This window comes from Oxyura jamaicensis, chromosome Z (genome assembly GCF_011077185.1).
Source record: "Oxyura jamaicensis isolate SHBP4307 breed ruddy duck chromosome Z, BPBGC_Ojam_1.0, whole genome shotgun sequence".
Taxonomy (NCBI): domain Eukaryota; kingdom Metazoa; phylum Chordata; class Aves; order Anseriformes; family Anatidae; genus Oxyura; species Oxyura jamaicensis.
Window position 1 is genome coordinate 12,695,805 of NC_048926.1, and position 22,194 is coordinate 12,717,998.

General features: G+C 35.9%; 1 protein-coding gene across 1 annotated transcript in view; it reads left to right on the top strand.

Moving 5' to 3' along the window:
- Positions 1-22,194, top strand: part of SLC1A3 (solute carrier family 1 member 3) — a 63,512-nt gene that overhangs the window by 24,451 nt on the left and 16,867 nt on the right. Inside the window, exons 4-5 of the mRNA XM_035309963.1 lie at positions 19,086-19,290; positions 20,698-20,740. Of these exons, the coding sequence (XP_035165854.1) occupies positions 19,086-19,290; positions 20,698-20,740 (248 nt within the window). The remainder of the gene's footprint in view (positions 1-19,085; positions 19,291-20,697; positions 20,741-22,194) is intronic.

A 22,194-nucleotide genomic window follows, 5' to 3' on the forward strand; every position in this document is an offset into this window, starting at 1 on the left:
TAGCTACTGGGCAGCAGAGATGACTATATGCTGAAAATTTTAATTGAGACAGGTACATTAAGTTTTCATGGCTCAGCAGACACAAAGTGTATAGCTATCTATATATGCTATATAGCTATAGCGTCACTGTGGAGATGGAAATAAACTTGAACAAATAATTACAGCAAGAATGGTATGGGACCACCACCAAGCCAGTTGCTACAGAAAAGCTATACCAAATGTTACCTGATTTCAGCTAGCTATGATGATATCACCAAAAAACAGATATGCATATATTGACTATTTGTTTTAATAGATCCATCTGTTTAACAAGAATGTATTTGCCGTGGCATTAAATATAATTTCTCCTGAAGATAGCATAATGTGTGATGGACCTAAACTAGGTGGTATGACAGGGAACTGTCATGCACACACACTGTGAAGGCACAGCCTTCCACATCCATATAGCAGCCGTACCCAGTCCCCCATAAAGACATAATTCTAGAAAAGACTGTAATCCCAACTTATTAAATTTAAGAAATTATGTTTTATATCTGCCTTTTCAATATGTGAGACAATACCCATCAAATGTAACTGGATGCAAATACCATTAAATATTATCAGTACATCCTTCCTCCGGTAAATTATAAACATTTTTCATTTTGACATTTGTAATGTCCCTTATTAACACTTTAAATTAATAGCAGTGAACATAAAGGGCCAGAATTTTGAACTTGTTTTCATTCTAACCTCCCGCATCAGAGAACACAAAACAATAGGAAGGTTTCATAAGGAGACCTCTGCATCACCTCTTCAAGGAATAGGCTGGGAATCCAACCTGTGTCTAGTTTTGTAGAAGCAGATGCCACGCTGCATAGAGTCTCCAAGTAGTTCCAGTGCTCTCCTGTCTTCTCACTGACAAGTCTATTGTGAGAAAAATACTATCACTTACAAGGTCCCAGGTGCTGTCTATTTTCACCCAAAAATGTTTCAACAGATGGGAAACGTCTCCCTGATTTCCATATGTATAAACATGGATGTAATCCTTATGTTTCTACTGAGTCGTAGCACAGCACCAGCAGGATTCCAGAGAGGGAACAAATGCTGTGGAGTCAGCAATATTATTTTCCCAGGAAGAAAAAGGAATTCCCTTTAATTCATTCCAGCCGAACAGACCTTTAAACATCTTGGGCACCCCCAGTAATGCTGGAAGCCAAAAATGTTACAAAAATCAGTCTTACTTTTCCATGTTTCAGCTTAAGAAATATATTACTGATTCAGTTCATATAATACAAACATGACAACTGAGAAACAATTAGGCCCTGTTTGTTCAATTTAGCTGGTTACCAGAGCAATAAATCCATGTCTAAATTCTAAAAATACACCAATTTTGTATGTCCTCACAAAATTATTTCAGAAATCAGAGCAATCAAAACCCATCAAATCAATGGGAAATTTTATACTGATCTTGGTTGAGTCTAGCTGGGGCAGAAGGAAAGAACTGACAGATTGTTTTTGAATGAAGCACCTTCTGGATTACCAGTGTATTTGAGCTGCCTGCAGATAAGTAGTAGTAAGCTTGCTAGGAGAAACCAATCAATGAGCATGCTAAGAACTTGTTAATTTTTTCTTATGCCTTTCCTTTAATATAAAACATTTTATTAAACAAATAATATCTTTTTAAAGCAATTTTTCCATCTTCCTCCCACTCTCCCATAATACATAAGCATGTCATTGCCATGAAAAATGAATTGCATGGAAGATTTAATTTTATTTACTGTTACATTTCATGCACACATCAGTTTATACACTCATATGGGTATTTATATATGCAATTTGCATAACAGGATGTCAGACAAATACTTTTTCCACAAATAAAGGAAAACTCACACTTTGATTTGTGTGTCTCCAGAAAGACACACATGTTCTCCATGGCTGAAAATATGGCCTTGCAAGTTAATTAGTTTGTGAAAATACATTAATCTTGTAAATAGGATCCCTTGCAGGAATACAAATAAATAAATAACTAAATAAATAAGAAGAAAAATCAGTACTAGTATAGATCCAAGTTCTACAACAATTTCATCTTGAACTAACGTGTATGGTAGATTAGGGCCAACAGTACCTAAAAATCTACAAGCACTTTACTAGAGAAGTACTTTTTACATTATGTTCATAAAAGTAAAAGGAAGAAGGATGAAACTTTATACACATTTTGCTACACTACAATTCCTGCAAACACCAGATCTTTAGTACTTGTATTACTGTTTAAACCAAATGTCTATCAAGTTTGATATATAACCTCTAATAATCATTATTTAGGCAAGCACTAAGAGATGAAAAAATTGGAACCCTCCTATACACAGTTTTTAAAGGGATGTTGGCAGTATTCTTTTTGATAATTATGTCATGTAATTCTAATACAATTTGGACAAATGCTTTTAGCAGTTACAAAATGAGTCTAAGTAACAGGGCAGCTGCAGTCTGAAATATCGTTAAGAAAATAAAAAGGTTGCTGAAAACTATTCAGCACCTAGAATATCAGCTTTCAAGGTGCTGGCAATCAATTTGATTATGAGTCCCTCATAGTTTCCCCATTTGTTTCCTCAAAACATATTTCCTCAACAAGTTTCTACATAAAAATTGCTCCAGCAAGAAATGAATGATACCCAGTTGTAAGTCAGAAAGCATTCTGCAAACCATTAATGTTAGAAAATAATAATGAAATGTAAAAAAATAAAAATAATAATAAAAAAAAAAACTTTTGATAGAGCTTCTTACTTAGCAAGTCCTACATACCTTAACATATGCAAACACTGAAAGCAAAAAACACTGAAAGCAAAGAGCTACAGAAGGAGAAAGGATCATAAGATGAACACTTACGATGATAATCTCACTTCTGAACACTTTTGCAATAGGAAATATCCAGAATCTCTCCTCACAAGATTCTCAGAGGACAATCCCAAGTGAACTCAGATACCACTCAAAATTAGAACTCAGTGAGATGAATTTACTGCATAAAATGTCAGTGTATATAATAAAATCTGTTTACACCTAAAATGTGGAAAGTAAGCAGTAGCATAATTTTGGAAGTCTTATTCTCTGCAAACAGTAATAGAGAAACAGCAAGGGTTTTCATGAAGAAAGCTAGTAATACTTAAAGAAAGCAAAATTCAAAATATCCTCTAAAATCATTTAAGTTTGCATACAGATCTTAATTAAAGACTGATTTAAATTTCACTGCAAAATATAGATTTTCTCAGAGAACCACTACTTTTGGTCATTTAGAAATAAACGACCTGTTTCACAGGTCACTACACACTGCTATTCAGTTTGTGTTCTCCATAGGTTTCCAATTTAGCTGGTAACTCCCACCAACAAAGGTTTTGATTTTTTATGTAAATGCATTACATCAAGACTTTCCTTGCTGACAGGAAGTCACTGGCAGAAAAAAAAAAAAAAAAACTATTTGGAAGAGCTTGTAACAATTAAAGCTTCGTGCCTGAGCACTAATTGAATATTGTAAACCCACATTATCTCTTTACTAACATTCCTATGTCTGTTTATTTCTTGCTCCTATCAAGCACAAAGGAACTTAAAATATCTTAGAGACAACTTATAACATTTTTTTAAATTATTTTAATTCAAATACATTTGAATTGATTACAAAAACAATATACCTGAAAAGTAAAACCACAAAATTATTATGAAACGTAAAATTAGCTACACTAGAGTATAAGTGGAAAAGACTTGGTTTTGCATTTAGTACAATTTGCAGCAGAAAATAGAAAAAGCAAGTCTCCTCAGCAGTTTAGGATTAGGGCACTGAGAGCAAGCATGTTATTCAGGGTATTGAAAACTGAAATTGTAAAGAATGATGTTTTCAATAGTGAATGACTGTGATAAAATGACAGATGATTTAGAATGGTGCCAAGTGTGAAGTAATACACCTGGGAAAGGCAACCATACTACAGCTATACTATGCCTAATCATTAGCTCTCAATTCGTCATTAGTACAGAGGAAAGCATTCTCAGACTCTCTGTGAACAGTACAGAGAAGGTGACAAGGCTTAATAGTGTTAAGGAGTTGCAGTGAAATGCAAAGAGGGATTAAACAGACTACAGCATTTCAGCTTGGAAAAGATACAACTGGTGTGGAAGATTGCCATAGAAGTCTACACAACTCATGAATCATTTGTAGAGGCTTAGGTGGAGTATTATATCACATAATGATTTTTCATAATAAAGGAAACATGGGATGTCCAATGAAATAATCAGGGAGCACATTTATAATAAAAGAAGTACTTTTTCTTACAGCACACAATTAAATTGTGCTGCACAAGCCATAAGTTAATATTTTCAAAATGAAACTGGAGAGTTCACAGATACAGCCACCATTGACTATTAAGATTACAGCTTTTGATTTTCTACTGCTTTCAGCTCTTTACCTGTAGCCAGAATGCCGTGGTCTGCATCCCTAGTTCTCATACATGAGTACAACTCCATCATAGTTGATTCTTTGTCTGTTTGTCTTTGCTATAACACAGGCAACACAAAGATAATTGCCATAACCACTCGTGTAGAACAGAAACATCTAAACAACCAAGAACATTCCCTCAATCAAGAATGTTCCTGAGGGTGCATTCTGGGGACACCAGGAATGCTACTGGGAGTACTTGCTCACCAGCAGGAGTAATGAACATCATCCTTTCATCAACATTATAAAATCTGACAGACATAAATTACTTCCTGCATTAGCTGCACAGATCATTGCAGAAGGATCATCTGCAAACCAAACCTTGTGCATATAAGCAGAAGGTTGTCAGCTCTCGAAAACAGGAGACTCTAATGCTCTCCTTAGGTACTCTACCATTGTTTTCACCCTCAATTTTTCTTTTTCCATGTTTTGATAATGGGCATTTGTTGACCTTTAAAGTATTATTTCCATTTAATTAGAAAATGAAATGTAACTGGTGAGGGGCCTGGAGAACTAGTCCTATGAGGAGCGGCTGAAGGAGCTGGGCTTATTCAGCCTGGAGAAGAGGAGGCTCAGGGGCGACCTTATCGCTCTCTACAGATACCTTAAAGGAGGCTGTAGAGAGGTGGGGGTTGGCCTGTTCTCCCACGTGCCTGGTGACAGGACGAGGGGGAATGGGCTAAAGTTGCACCAGGGGAGTTTTAGGTTGGATGTTAGGAAGAGCTTCTTTACTGAAAGGGTTGTGAGGCATTGGAACAGGCTGCCCAGGGAGGTGGTGGAGTCACCATCCCTGGAAGTCTTCAAAAGACGTTTAGATGTAGAGCTTAGGGATATGGTTTAGTGGGGACTGTTAGTGTTAGGTTAGAGGTTGGACTCGATGATCTTGAGGTCTCTTCCAACCTAGAAATTCTGTGATTCTGTGATTCTGTGATTCTGTAATTCCGGATCTGCTATATGCTGCCCTTTAAATATATATCTGGATTAAAAAGTTCTCTAAAACATATTCAACTTTATCATCATTACTAGGGGTAGAGATATTGAACACCTGTCTCTGGGTAGTGCTGCTGGGTCCCTACCTGTGTTCTGAGCAATTGATAATGAGGAATGCCATTGCACACCACAGAAACTACAAGGCTCAAGCCTGGTGTCTGAGTTCCATTGAAATATTTGATTGTCTGGAAGAGGAGGAAGACTGCTCATCTAGCAGTTTGTCATTCACCACCATGCACTGGTGAGGGAAGATGAGGAGGAGACAACAGAGATAGTGAGGACAGAAATTTCGAGCTGATGAAAGATTTGTTGAGACTACAGATAAAGAATCATCAGTGTCTGGGACTTGAGATGCATGTTACAGTCACAAACCAAATCCTGAATCCGCTATAATTCTTTTTAATCAGGTGCCCCTACTAGTGCATACTTTTTCTTTATTTTTTCTTCCTGGTTATTTCTGAATATATTTTGTATCCTCTGGTTCAGACCTTGAGAAATGAATTCAACAAAACATAAACAATTCTGTCATATATGTGGTGAAGATTCTCTCAGAAGATATCATTGCAATTTAAGAGCTTGCCTGGTTGCTAGGAATTGCTTTCCATTTGTGTCACAGTTACTTTTCATAGCTGATAACTTTCTGCAGATACATGACACAGGGTATGGTACCTTTTCCTTATTTGTCTGTTGCAAATTTGTCTCTAAATTAGTGCCTGAGGCAGCCATGAACACAGCAAAATGTATGAATGCTGAAACATGGAATCTCTTTACAGAATTGACAGCCTGTTTTAATTGTGTGGGAAGTCTCTTGATGTGAACTTTTTCAGGCTCACACAAGTCTAATCTGGTTTTCTTCATATAAGTCAGTCCAGGGTGATGTTATATTGCTGAGGATTGAAGCAGAACTCACACAACATCCCACCAGCTTCAAAAATCACTGCTTGGTTTGGTTTGGTTTGGTTTTGGTGACCTTTTATTCTAGGAAGTATAAAATTTGTCTAGGTCTGGGCACAATCTGCCACTTCTATGTACTGCCGCAGATATTTTATGTGGGCCACCCTGATGACATTTTCCCCCGTTTACATAAAGCCTTTTTCATTTTACTCTCTCTAGGACCTGATCTCCGTAGGTTTGACTGAGCACAATGATGTCACTGATACATAACCACAGCAAAGTCAATTACATTCACTTAAAAGCCTCATCTGTCTGTCTCTGGAAGGTAGCAAGTACCATCCGAATGCCAGAAGTGGTGAGAAAGAAATTTCTACAGGCCAATGATTGTTCTCAAGGCTGGCTTTTCTTGAGTGGCCTTTCTCAGTGCTTCTCAGGTCAACTGTGGTGGTGTGTTTAGTTTTTCTCATCTTGACCCAGAGTTCATTACTGCAAAGCATGGCACTGCCATCTGAAAGAGGGACATGTGCAATCTGTGCAAACACAGATTCCTCAGAGATTTGCACAGTTAGCAGAACAGGGCAGTTTTGTGTATCATAAACTCAGTTCCTGCTGTTGTGAACACATCTTGCAAAATGTCAAGAAAAACAGCTGGAACAATTAGCTCTTAACTTTTGTCTCCTCAACTCATCAGATACAATTGTCCCATGTACCTCTATAGGTTTTTCCTTGAAGGGACCTTTTTCTCTGCAGGAGTTATACCAATGATGATCTACAAAGAGAAGTAAATTACGATACAGAAAAACTTGATTAAAAAGAAAAAAAAAAAAAAAAAAGTCTCATTATTTATGGGGCTATACCGTATGGGAAGTTAAAAGATCACATTCTTTACACTTTTACACAACTGAATAACAATTCAGTTCTAATACCTAATTTGAAATATGAGAATAAAGAAAACATTAGAGTGATCTACTCTCCTGCCATCAGAAGTGTTCAGACCTTAATGATATTCTTAAAAACTCAACCTCTCTGAATGTCAAATGTCTAAGCATATTTTTATTCCTTGGATGTGAATAAAAATTCAGAAGTGGATTATACCCTGAAAACCCACGAGTCAGACAACAAGTACTTGTTCTACAAAATGTTGATTTTTAAGTTATTCCGATATTTAGAGAGCTTGACATGTAATTCTTGAGTAGTTGGAGATGTCAATTCTAGTATTATTCTTTAAGCAGTATTGTTTATCACTACTTCATGGAAGAGTTTGAAGGTCCTCATGAAGCTGCCTTACTTAAGCATGTTTTCAGGAGCAGGTTTTTGGTTAATGGTAACATACTTCAAGAGAATTCACATTTTTTCAGATAATTACACCTTTTCATCCTCAGGCAATTATGCCACTCGCTCTTTACTGGTGGTCAATAAGAAAAATAAAAGTACAACATAGTAGTGGAAGTACAATATTAGCACTAGAATTAACATGCTGATACTGTTTCCTCCCTCCATACACAGCTCTGTCTGCTTGTATGCAAAGCTAAATACTTACTTTAATCTAACATTTCACCACCCACTTCTTAGATTTGAATATTTGATAAAATCAGAGATACTCCAGTGAATATAGTTCCTTTTCAGAGCTAGAGAAAAAAATAAGTTTTGGTCAAGAGTTCACCTAATGAATGGCTGTTTCATTAATGAATACATTCTTGCACTGAAAATCAGCCTTGTCCAGTATTTACAATTGCAGTACAACTTAACTCCCCAGACCCTGAAAACAAAGCTAGAGAACATTAGCTTACTAAGCCTGCTAATGTCTATCTCACGGTTAAAAAAGCTGTTCAAAGGACCTGCAACCACAGAGAAAATAAAGCTTTCAAATTCAAGATGTTTGATGTTCAATGTTTAATAGATCATTAAAAAGTAAATAAGCTTCTTCTCTGCTCTGCTAACATCACAGTCCAAAAATAACAGTAACCTAAAAAACAAAACAAAACCTAAAAAAAACCTTCTCTTTTATCTGTTCAGTTTTAAAGCATTTGATATTTTCTTTGGTACCTCATACCTCTCATAGAAATTCACATGCTAAATACTGCTAGTAAGCAGATGATGCCTAGATATCTCTGTATATCACTTGAATCATGGAAGCCAAAACATGTTTTTTTTTCAGCTCTACTTAGCACTATAATATCTCAGAAAAGAGTTGAATAATATTATTAAAAAGTACTGATTGCTACTGTTAGGCATTCCAAAGGAAGACTTAACTTCTTCCCATTACCTCCTACAAGTCTGTAAGGTGGGGAAAGACAAAGCAAAAAATGTATGACTTTGATGTTGCAAGGCTGTAACTGAATCAGTGACCCAAAGTTCAAGAGGTCACAGAAACAAAGGAGAGAAGAGAAGGAAAACAAAAGCCCATTCACATGAAACTTCAGTTCCACACTTTCGTAACGAGTTCTCAGAACAGCCTTAACAACATTACCCAACTATGGAAAAAAAAAAAATAATCCAAAGTGTAATGGCAATTTAAAGTGTAATTTACTAGTTGCAGTGAAAGTAATATTCATATGGCATATTACCAGTGGACTTTCTGGGCTGGAGTTCGATGATCTTTAAGGTCCCTTCCAACACGAGCCATTCTATTCTATGGTTCTATGGCCTTAAAATCACCAAAAAAAAAAAAAAAAAAAATAGTTCTTGCTAAGATTCATGTTTGTTACCTTTTATACTCTTGGGGCAGAGATAGGGTGTAATTAAATCATTATTTCCTCCTATGGTCTGTAAAAATAAATAAATAAATAAATAAATGGAAATATGCTAGAGATCTCATAAATTAGAATGTTCTTATTTATTATTAAAATATTAGCAGGCAGATTATAAGTGGTGTTTTAAAAAGCTGCCAGTTTTTTGAAAGACAATTGACATTGTCTTTACAATTTTCTTTGCGATGATGTCTGCATTGGATCCCATATGCTTCAAACAGGTGTTGTATACTTAATAAAGGAAGTCTCAGATTATTTCTAGATTCATTATCAAAAGAAAATTCAGGTCTTGATGGTATGCAAAGATATGCAGAATTTTTCTTATCAAATCCAAGTTAATGTTATTTTTTGAAAAAGGATAATATAAATATAATCTATATTGTCAAATAAGTTCAAATTCTAATGCAAATAATGACATAAAAGAGGTGGTAAGGACCAATCCTGTGTATTTCCTTTTGACACAGAGAGATATTACTATCTAGCAGTACATTATTTGTAGTATCAGAGACTGAGTCCCCACTACTCTAGGTGCTGCACCAAAGTCATTGTGGTATTGGTGGCTATGTCTTTCAGGACAAACTTTCCCAAACTGATAGAATGTTATGTCTAAACTGCTGACTTCACTGTCATAGATAGATAACAGATATGTTTAAATCAATTTGGGGAACAGACCAGCAACAGCAGTGTGGAGCTCCATTCAGGTTGATTTATGGTGCTTCAAGTGAATGCAGATAGCACTACAACTTGGCGGAAATTAAAATTATACCTGAGGTGTGAGAAGAGAAAAGTCAGGGAGCAAAGTAAAAATCAATCAAGAACAACTTATAGAGGTATACAGAGTGTTGCAAAAAAATGCAAACTGAAAAAATGCCTGACAAATGGGATATAATTTAATAAACTAAAAGTTTATTATAGTATAATAAACTAAAAGGATTACAAGAACATGTAAACACCAGCATAGTGTCTGTATCACAGACAAAGCAGTAAGCAACAGCTCCATGAGCAGCTCAGATAAATTCTCTGCAAGATCAATAGATAAAACTTCACCAGACAATTAAACTGCTAGCTTGAAAGCAAATTGAAAATTTATCACTTTGGGGTTGGTCACAGATGAACCAGTCAGTGCTTTGTCACTGGAAAGATTTCTTAAAGACAGTTTAGCTTTGATTATTAACAAACCAAAGATAAATTGTAGCTACTGCAACAACAACAAAATACACTGGATTCTTTTATGAGTGGGCAGTTACTACTGTAACTTCAGGTTATTCCAAAAAAAATCACATGTTGCTAACATATCTAACGGCAATGTCATGCAGTTCTTTCCCAGAATGCCTTAGTATTTATGTTTTAAAAGTTTTGCTAAAATTAAAATATGAGTAGAAACCTGATGGACATGTTGAAACTGTACAGACTAAAAACACATTGCTATTGGTTCAAATCTTAGTTGAGTCACATCTAAGTGAGCAAAACTTCCGTTCAAATGATGGCTGCTGCATGAACTTAATCAGTTTCAGATTCTAGTGTGCAATCATCCAAATAATAAATACCATCACTGTAGTATTAGAAGTTTTATTGAACAGCCAAAAATTGGCTGGCCATCAATGCTGGATCACCTTTTGAGCGAGGTGATGCCTCCTTCTTAGAGCTGTGACAAATTACAGATTGGTACAAGTATTTTGTACAGATTTTGTACCTCAAATCCTATGTCAGTGTGCAAACAAAGATTTATCTATCTCTACCTTTATATTTCTATTTTTTAAGTCAGGCAACCATAATTTTCCAGTTTTTAAATCTTGCACTTCACTGACTAGAATTGTGTTCATTTCATTTTTATAGCAGTTCAATAGATGTGCCTCTTCAAACATCTATTACGTACTAAAGATGTAAAAGCAAATGCATTTTTACATTAGACTGCATTACTAGTTACTGTTCCTTAAGGGCTACCCTTAATCTCACATCTGATTCCAAAGTATGTCGTACTATGTTTTTCAGTAGCGGCTAAGTTGGATCAAGATAGCGTTAGCATAGTAAATAGTTTACAGCTTCATCACGTGATATAGAGCCAGTCAGATAACAGAAGCCCTGTACATTTGTGGAATGTTGTTTAATAAGTACTGCACATACTAAAACATGTCTTTGAAGGGCTCCAGGCACAGTCTGCCAAAACGTAGACCTGACTTTTAGCAGATTAAAAGCTTCCACGTGTATTTTAAGATACTGTTTCATGAAGTTTATGGAGTATTATATAACATGTTTAACAGCATTCAGAAGGGAAGGGTATCTTCATCAGTCGTATCTTGCCAGGATGCAGGGTGTTTTGTGTTTAAAGTAGATATTTTTGGCAATATGTTCAGAATAAGTGAAAAGTGGTATTTTTATCCTTGAGGAATAGAGAAGTCTGCTTTAACTACTAGCATATTTATTTCAGTCTTGTAACAACATGTCCTATAGGATTCAAGCTATCTTAACATGCTTTGGCTTATCAGCTACCAAAATGAATATTTTTCTGATCAAACTGAAATAACTTACCATGTTACATTATGTTTTTCTTTAAGCAAACGTTCTGTGCTCATTGTTTCACTCCTGATACAGAAAATGAGTAGCTTTATGCCCAACAAGAATCCTGTTTACGGGAAAGTTTAGCCCAAATGCCTGGATATAAAATGATGTCTTTTTAGAATTGCACTGAACAGGTAGCAGCAGTGTTTTGTTACAAAAAAAAAAAAAAAAAAAAAAATAAGGTGTGAGCTGCTATTTTCTGTGTTCCTGGGTCTCTGATTCTTGGCTTGAAGACAGTCAGTCCTTTGTACTCTGTTATTACAATGAGGTAACCAAAGAAAGAGAGTCTTGGTTTGAGACTGTCAGCTGTTACTAATCACTGCTCCATGGCTTGCTGTGAATCCCTGCTTGCCTCTACCTCCTGCTCTGCTTAGCACACATAAAGAAGATAAATTACTCCCTAGTTTCCCTTCAAAAAGCATATTGTTTGGCACATTCCAATACTGTGAGCAAAAGATGGAATAATGTGAAGAGTTAAATGGGTATCTAAACAGACCCACAGCAGGCTTCTTCTCAAGCAGATGTGAGTTTCAGGAAATGTACTTCTCCAAACATACTCTGGTATCTTGCAGCCCCTGAGAATAAATCAATGATGGTCTTCAGAATAGTACAGCATATCTCTTCAGTAACTGAACTATCACTGACACTCAATAAACACAGCATCTAAGTGCTATTTACATATTTCATTTTACTGGGGGCTGTTATAATTTGGTGCCTAAAATTATTTAGCAACAACAACCACTGTCTGGGGAAGATTACTGAATTCTTCCCTGCCTTCAGTGACTGACACTTTCCTGAGACAGAGAAGAAATTTAAAGGAAGAAAGTGGAGTTGTTTGTGCGACTGTAAAAAGTACTGTGGAAGCAAGTTAAGTGAGAAGAGAGCAAAGTTATGGCATAAACTACCGCCAGAACATCTAAGGTAAAATTAGCAACTTATTTGAACCTCAAGCTTGAGTACTATACTTGATGGCCCAGGAAACACTTTCCAACATAAATTACCTTATTTTTTAAAAATAAGACAATAATTTGTGTTGATGCACTGAAACCAAGAAGAGATTCATACAATTAAAATGAATTTATTCCACTGAAAAAGCAATATTGGTGATGAATGACAACAAAATAATCTTTCATTATCCTTGGTTAACTGAAAGGTAAAAATTAGTGTAAAGCCAATGGAGATTATTTAGGTCTCTACCATTGACACTGATCAGTAATGTTTTGAAACTATCTAAATGTGTTTTACAATACATACCCTTTCTAAGGATGAAATTGCAGTTGGAAGAGCATAGCTGTAGGCAGGAGGATGAAGACCAAAGGAACATGGTCAGTTATTTACTATTTTTCCTTAGTGGGAGTTGGAAAGGGATGGAAGAAATACATTTGCCCCAAGCACATATTATACCTATTTGCTAGCATATTTTGTACACTGTATCTGTCAAGAAGTATTGGACCAATGAGAGTATGATGTTCAGTCTGCATCACTGTGTCATTGCATGTGCAAAACCTTTCAGAATTTTTAAGAGTGATTCAGCGTCAGTGATCACTGAGAGGTATCTCATCATATGCAACTTTTCTGCTTGCTTTAGTGGTGGAGAATCCACAGAGAAAGGCACAATACTTTTTGTGCTTATGTGGACTCTTGGGATTATCTTTATGCAGATTTTTTGGAAGGCAGAGCTGGCTTGAGAAGCCATGACCCTCCAGAGCTCTCTACAGCACAGGTGCTCTTTTACACACCTTTTGTTCTCTCCTTGTCATCCAGCTGGTGCATGTTTGCTCAACTGTGTGGTGAGAACAGAGACAGCTTAAAGATAAGCAGTGCAAAGTGAGGAACATAGAACTCGCTTTAGAAGCACTGGCACCAAATAGCAAAGGATGTGGTCTAACAGTACAGACAACCTGAAGTAATGGCTGCCAAGAGCTGCCAAAAAGGCTAGATATCTGCCCCCAGACATGCTCTCCTTCTTCCCTTGTAAAAATTTTGGTGTTGGTATGACACCATCCTGAGGTGATTCGGAAGACTGACAGAAAAAACTAATCCTATGAAAAACAAAGTGAATAGTTTTCTGGTGGAGTTGGACTACAAAGCTGTGGGGCATTACTGGTCCTTCAACAGCCTCTCTGGACACTTAATTGGCTCATTAAATTGCATTACTACATCCCAGCCATGGGTTTCATTAGTCAGTTTGGCTTAATCACAGCCATGTAACTTTGGATCAAACATAATTACTAATTTTCCTGTGAGATTTGTCAAATGTTCTTAATAGACCAGGAAAAATTGTTAAAACATAGAATTTTGTTATTTAAATTTCCATATTCATGTAAGAATAAATTAAATTGAGATTTGGGGACAGTTTGTCCCATTGATTCATGCAAAAATGCCTACAAAACTACATTTCAAACTTGTACTTTATGGGGTTTCAGGAAATCATTAGCTGTATTAATTTAATATTCGTTAACTTCACTAATGCATAAAGTTTTTGAAAATATTATTTAGCTTTTTTCTTTGCAATTTTATTCTTCTACTGCTATTGCTTCTAAAAGAAATAATCTTGAGTTTGGACTAATGTGGGCCCTAATCTTGTGAAGGACTCAATTGTCAAAACTTTAAATATTATTTTACTTTTATTTTCTGGGAATGCTCAGCAGCTCTTAGAATAAAGCTTTAGAGTTTAATTAATCATTTAATTAAAGTCAGGCAATACTGCCACTGTCTTTTCCTAACTAATGCTTTTCCTTAGAATTTTTCTGTCAGGATATTTTACCATGACCTTGCACAGTGTTATTCATTTCCAGAAATCCTCATCAACATCCACAAAAGAGATTGTTTTTATGGTCTCATACTGAGCGTTTACTCATCACACAGTGGTTAGTAGATGTAGGGGGTCGGGAGTTGCCCATTTAAGTCTGCTTCATTAGGAGAGTGAAAGACAACCTAAAAGAAACAAAATTAGGGCAACACTCCTGAATCAACAGTTACCATTATTGCTGTTCCACCATAGGAGTCTTTAACAAGCAAATGCAGTTTCCTAATGAAGACACTCCAAATAATAAACAGGAAAATAATTAGCAGGAAAAAGATGTACTGTTCATAATGCTTTATTTTTAAAAACTGAGTCTGAAACATCAGTCCCAGGAAATTTATACAAAAATCTACATTAGCAAGAAAGTGTACAGTTCTAAGATGTTGAATAAGGAAAATAAATAAATAAATAATGATCTTAGAAAGCCTCCCTTTTTTATTTGCATCAGTGAATATTTATGAGGACCATACTGCATAGTTTGTTCTACACTCAAATTCAGAACTGGTTCATCTTTTTATGTATTTTAAATCTTCATTGTGTATCAAAATTAATTTTAAGGTAACCAAAATTTTAAAATATTTTGCATGTATCTTTTATACAAAATGAGAGGTTTTGTGTAGGAAAAAAAAAATACAAATAGAGACACCTCCAGATTTAGAAATTTCAGTGTTCTTTATTTAGACTCATAAGTACAACAAAAATATAATTAACATGAAACCAGTAATAATATATTAGCTATTCAAGAAAACTGCTGCATTTCATGTTAATTTGCAGACCCATGATGAAATTAAGTGAACAATCAGAGCAATCAAATTAACAATTCAGAATTTAACAAATTCACCTCACTAGATTTTTTCTCCTTTTCCCTCTACCCTTTCTTTCTCTTTTTCTGTCTTTTGCAACTACCTTGCTTACTTGCTTTCTGCCTTTTCTATATCCTAAAATATTTTAATTTCTTCTCCAACACCTTTGTTGAAGAACCACTTAGGATATGCTTTTTGTCCTGGCAAAGGTCAACTTCTTATTACATCTTTATTTCACCCACAGCATGACTGATTCATCACTTATTTCTCAAGAGAGGAAGAGTGTGTGAAGGGAGAGGACAGGCAGGGGTATGGGTCTGTTTGTAGTCTCACAGACATGCCTGCCCCCTTCTTTCTTCCCTTCCTACCCTCCCTCCCCATCAGCACTTAAAAAATCATTCCCATTCATGTTGTTTGTGAGCACACGCTAGGAGGAATTACAGGCGCTCTGCTGGGGGTTGCCTTGACAACTCCAGGGCATCCCTGTGCGTGGGGACCGGTGGCCTAGCAAAGTTTCCCAGGCCCCTTGGGGAAGGGGAGGGAGGAGGAGGAGAGGAGGCAGTGAGAGGCAGGAGCCAGCAGTCACAGGGAGGAGAGAGCAGTGAGTGGGATGAAAGGAGCACATACATCTCCTGTGGGACAACGGGAGTTTTGCTGGCTGGCAGTGAAAAGACACACTGAGGATACAATGGTTTGTGACACATGAAAGCTTTGGAGTGAACTTTATTGCTTCTTCATTAAGGACCCTTCCAGAGACCCATTCAGCTCTACAAAGTCCTGTCAACATCTTAAAACAGAAAGAAAACAAACCCCTCAATTTTCTCATGTTTTAAGAACAAATTTTAAATATTTTTTAGATAAGTCTTGCTGTTGGTGTGCTGGAAGCTTTTGCAGCTTTGGCCTAGAAGGTATTACATGTCCATCCTTGGGTGCCCATTAACGCCAGTGGGTGGGAGGGAAGACTGCCCAGCAGCTCCCCAGTAAGGGCTCTCTGAGGTGAGAGCTTGCTTCCCCCTCGTATAGCTTTTGTTCGTACATATGCCTGCCATCCCTCTGCTTTGAATGCTTCCTGCTATACATGCCATGAACAGTTAGAGCCCGAGAAGAGAGGAACTGCTGTTCCCTACTTTCAAGCTGAGAAGTCATTTATATGATAAGCAAGAACAGAAATGAGACTGAGCAACCTAAAGCAAAGAGCCATGTAGTCACAGCCAGAGCACATAATAGGAAACCAAGCTGGAAAGCAGCTTACAAAGAAAAGAGCATGACTCTTGCTCCCTGACATATCAGTTACACACAGTTCACCACTTGATCCCAGAATCAGTCCAAGAAAGAAATAGGATCGCAAGCTCTAATCCTTCAACACAACAATCTTCAGTGTTAAGATATGCCCTACACTGACTCCTAGTGATTTTTGCAGTGTAGGCTGCTCGGCCTACTATTGAGTGTGGAATACAATGAAAAATCAGAATTGGTTAAAGCAGTAGGCTCGTACGCCTGTGAACCCCATAGACCGGCAGTGCTCAGCATCTGGTCCTCAATCTATTACCTGGAAATGGCAGGATTCTGGAAACCAATTGATTTAAAATCTATCCATTTCCTTTCTTGTCTTTTTTTTTTTTTTTTTCCAAATTATATAGATTAAATTCACCTTTCCATTTTTAAGATGTAAACTAAGTTTAAAACTGATCTCAGCTAAAATGAAAAAATGTACAACCCACTGCTTCTATTTTAGAAATAACAAGTAAAAGTGTAAAACAGCAATTAAAATATATAAAAACAAAGTTGGCTGGACTAGGATGCCATTCATTTTTCACTTTTAAAATTACATTTCTTTTTAAGTTATACAGTGACGCTTTAAACATAAAATTTCTAACAAATGCTGTCTGATATAAACACTGTGCAACTCAGTATCAGATCAGAAAGACTAGAATTATTAGCCGTATTTTTCTATACTGGTTAATTATATTTGCATTACTTTGTCTTTACATTTTGAGGACTCAGAAAAAATAAGCAATCCTCCATCCAACCCACAAAACTGGCTATAGGATTTCCTTCCTGTTCACAAAAATAAGAAAACTTTTTATTACTTGTAGCATTTACCATTTTCCTCACAGAATTTCAAAATATATGAATGTAAACTTACCATAAATATTATCATTCCTGATACTGATGGAAGAGCTGAGTAGAGAAATGAAGGATCCAGGGCTTCAAATGTTGGATTTTCAGTTTCAGTTTCTTACTGTGTTCCTAACACTTCACTCTTCTGTTGCAATAACACATAAATCAAGCCATTCAGGGTGCAAATCTAGTGGTCTCTCTTTGCAATTTATTTTGTGGGTACAAATCTTACTGGCTGTAATGGTTTCTGCCAAAAAAATGGGCAAGCCTTAGGTGAAATGAAAGGGGTAAGTATGAAGCATGAGATTGGTTTTGTACTTTGAAGATCTGATCAGAGCCTGGAATGCAGTCTTGACCTCAGTTATATCAGTGACTATCTAGAGTAGTTTCACTGTAACTCCAGTAGCACATATTTCTTCATTTAAAAGGAAAACAGAAGTACAATGTATTTAGTAACAAGGATTCTGAGAAAATACTTAGTTTTGCCAGGTCATGGTTCTGGTTTTATGTTTCTGTATTATTTATGTTCACATACTCCTTTTGCCTTATTTTAAATGTTTTCTCTACTAAGACTGGTTCTCAGAGCAGGAGCTGGGCAACATTCATTATATCCTCTGCATTCAGAGGATGCACGTAGGTAAACATGCGAGTGGTCAGCAAAATTTTGGATCAGACATTGCCATATAGGAGTGCATTGGAGAAAATAATACAGCAAAGAGATCCTTTCATTACACCTTTCTTCATTCTGCACTTTCAAAGAATTATTCCAAAAGAAACAGCACTGGTGTAGGACAGATGGTATAGCCACCAAGAATGGTGAAGTTACCGACTACTTGAAATTTTAAGGAGAAGGTGTGAAGGGGCATTTTAGGTAAACAAACAGTAACTGCACCTATTTGGAAAGAGAAGGAGCATTTCCATTTGAGAGTCCTCAAAGAGACACTCCTGAGAGGTTCAGAGCTCTTTCCCTGGTGGAACTGCACCTTCATTTAAAAACCTCTGTGCAGCCCTGTTGGTGCAAACTGGTGAACAAATACTTTAGCAGATGCCATACTGAGCACCCTAGTATTCACACTAGACCAGACACATTAAGAACAGCCAAGAATTAGGATTAATGTCACAAGTTTTGCAAAGCTTATAAAGGACTCTAAATGCGTATTCATAAAATAGCAAGGATTTTCTGAAACAAGCTAACGGCACTTAATCTATTTTAAACTCCCATGGCTTGGGACAGAGGTAAACTCAGGTCATTTCATTAAGGATTGAAGAAAACTCTTCATAAACATTAATTGTCGCAAATATTATCAACATTTCTCGAGAGTACTGTTTTATTTTTTAACATTACCAGTTAGGTGCAGCACATTTCTCAGATTAAGGTAACTATGTTAATAAAAAGATAAAAATTGGCTCACTGGATCTAGGGAGTGCCACACTGTGTCAGACCAAAAATTGTTGACTTTTACAAATGTAAACAAAGCACAAAAAGCTGTAATTTTTACAATACAAAATTAAATAGCAAGTATTATGGGTGGTAGCAAGTATTAGGGGTGGGTTGTGGCAGTATGAGCTGCAAAAGGGGGATGGTTTATGTCAGATAGCTTTAAATGCAAAGATCTTAAAAATTCTTCCCACAAACCTATTTTCATTATGCTGAGTCATTACTCACAACTGTATGACCTGAACATGCTTGTGCTTAAATTTACTAGGAATTGCTGCCCTGGATAGTAAAGCATCAGGGAAGATGGGAGTTCGAGCAGTAGTCTACTACATGAGTACTACGATCATTGCTGTACTGATTGGTATAATCATTGTGGTCATCATCCACCCTGGGAAAGGTACAAAAGAAAACATGCACAGAGAAGGCAAAATTGTGCAAGTGACAGCAGCAGATGCCTTTCTTGATTTAATCAGGTATGGCTATGATATTTCACATTTTCTATACCAATGTCAACAACAGTAATATTTAGATTTGCATGAGAAAAATAGTGGATAATTGTAGATAGTGACTGTATAAACTAGCCAAATTTCTTTCAGCTATGCAGTATCACTGTTTCTAACCCCTACAATGCTACAATACATGGATTTATATTCAAATGAGGCTGTTGCAAGGGAAGAAGCTGCTTTTAATATTCAAAGAAAGAAAGATTCTTTCATACACAAAAGAAACATTTCTGTTCTGCTTTCTGCATGGGTCTTTTCCCCTCTTTCCATAGCACAATCCTTATTATCCAAATTCCTCTTCTTTCTTTTACTTCCAACTTTTGACAGTTTTCTCACTTGACTTGAATCCCTGATTTAGCTATTCATCTTAATTTTGAATGGTAGCTGCCAATTTGCGTGCATCTACTCAACTTTGTTAAATAATATGGATGGGAAATAAATTCCAGGAAGATGCAAATAAAATGCTTGAAATAGAGGGGCACGGATATAAAAGCTTGTTTTCTCCTTGCTCAGAGACTCTGCAATACCTCTTTTGTAGAGCTAATATGTCATAGATGTATTCCAGGGAGTAGGGAAGCTGAGGTTTTGAACTCAGGAGCTTTTCCACAGGTAAAGCCACCAAAATTTTGTGTTCCACTAACCCATTTGGAGAAGCCAGAGACATGGAGAAAGGCCTCCAAGAGTCATGCTGCCAGGAAGGGGGACTTCAGAAAGACCCATGAAGAGGTTTGCACTCAGATTCCTCCAGATTTGTTCAGTTAGGCTGCCTCTAATTCCCTCAGAAATATCGCCATTCTGGAAAACAAACAAACAGACTCCCAAATGTAGCAAATATACACACATGTATGTAACTATATGTCCGTGTTATTATTAAAGCATACTCCAAATTCAGAAATATTTATTTTTTTAATCACAAGGCAATAAATTGAGTAATGAAATTCATGATGTGCTATGTGACTGCAAAAATGTATGAGAAATAGAAAAGAGTTAAATATTAATAACTTATTTATTAATCTGGATTCAGACAGAGTTAATAAATACAAATTTTAATTAATAAATACAAAGTCAGTGCAGACCCACAGAGCTTTGTTCATTTGGTAAATAGCTAATATCCTGCTTCATAACAAAACCTGCTACACAATGTTGGATCCAGAGATTATAATTGACATGGTCTATCCAACCTTACAGCAATTTGTCCTGATAAAGCTAACCAGGACAATGATGTATGCAAAGCTCTACTCACTGTATGCATAAATATATATTCATCTTAGGGTTCCTTTGAAAATTAGTTGGTCAATCCTTTTGTTAGCTGTACCACTGCCTAAGGTATTACTAGAGTCCTATTAGTTCTCATATCATTTTCTTTCTCTTTCACAGAAATATGTTCCCTCCAAATCTGGTGGAAGCTTGCTTTAAACAGGTAAAAAATATTTTTTTTTTTCCATCTAGAACATAATAAAATAAGACACTTAAATGTAAAAGCATCTTCTTTAATAATAGCCTATAATTGTACTTACAGCAGAAACAAATATTATATGTCCTGTCAACTGTCACCAAAATAACCCCCAACCAATTCTGATCTTTGTTTTCAATCTTATCATCTCAGTATTAGCTGTGAGAAGGGAAGAAAACCCACCTACCAAAACAAAGCAATAAGTTTTGTTTGTTTGTTTGTTTGTTTGTTTTGTTTTTAATGTCAAACTCACCAGTCTACAACAAGTTTCACTAAGGGGAGTTTGATTTTCAGAAAAAGCGTTCTATTAAATTGGGAGATACTGACATATGCACCATCATACAAAGACTAGAACATGTTCAAGAATGTCTCATGGAAAACATGCATCGGTTAGAAACTGAGACAACTATTTTGTGGACATCAATAAAAGAATCAAACAAGGGGACATCCTGTTGCCTATATTACTTCCCATATTCCTCTCTCATTAGCTTCAGCTTAACATAAACTATTCTACAAAAAAAAAAATAAAAATATATTTTAAAAGATAGTTACTACTTACATTCCTCCTTTAAAAATGGGACATTATGGAAACCTATAATGTGTATTGTCATAATCTAATTGCTTCATATTGAGTGCCCAGAAAATCTTGACCTGATAATATTTAACAGGTATTGCTGTAGCAATTAAATAAGCTGGAATGTGGAAGTAAAAAAGCAAGAGTACAAAGCAGAAACTTCCAAAAGACAGGCTGATTTACAGGAGAGAATTTAAAAGAAACTGTGACATTTTCTTTAGTTGCATAAACCATGACCAATAAAAAGTAGTGACTTTCTACATTAAAGATTTTTTTTAAAGTTAAAGATAAACAAGATGCACATCCAAAACCAACAAATACTATGTCTTTGTTTTTAGCAAGGATGATGATGAAGTCAGATCAATGACGCAAAAGGGCAGTATGGAAATGCAAAAGCCTAACCTAAAACTAGAAAAAAAAAAAAAAAAAAAAAAAAAAAAAGAACTTAACATAATGAAGTCAGGAAATTACATCATCTTCATCTCAAAATAATGAAAGAGTTAAGGCTTAAGGTTACATATCTACCTGCAAGAATTTTCAATAAATCTGTCAAGTACAGAAGTTATCTGTAACCAGTGAAAGCAATTATACAGCCTTTTGGGTTGCAATTGCAAAAATATTTGGGAATTGATTTTAGCTGTTGATAATCCATTAGCTTGATCTCGTTTCTACAGAAGGCTATGGCTACATTGAAGGAAAGAGAAAAGACTTATTAATAAATGAAAACAAAAAATACATAGGACAAAACCAAACCAAACCAAAACAAAAGAGAGTAATTTTTTTCTTTCTTCTTTCTTTCCTTCTTTCTTTCTTTCTTTCTTTCTTTCTTTCTTTCTTTCTTTCCTTC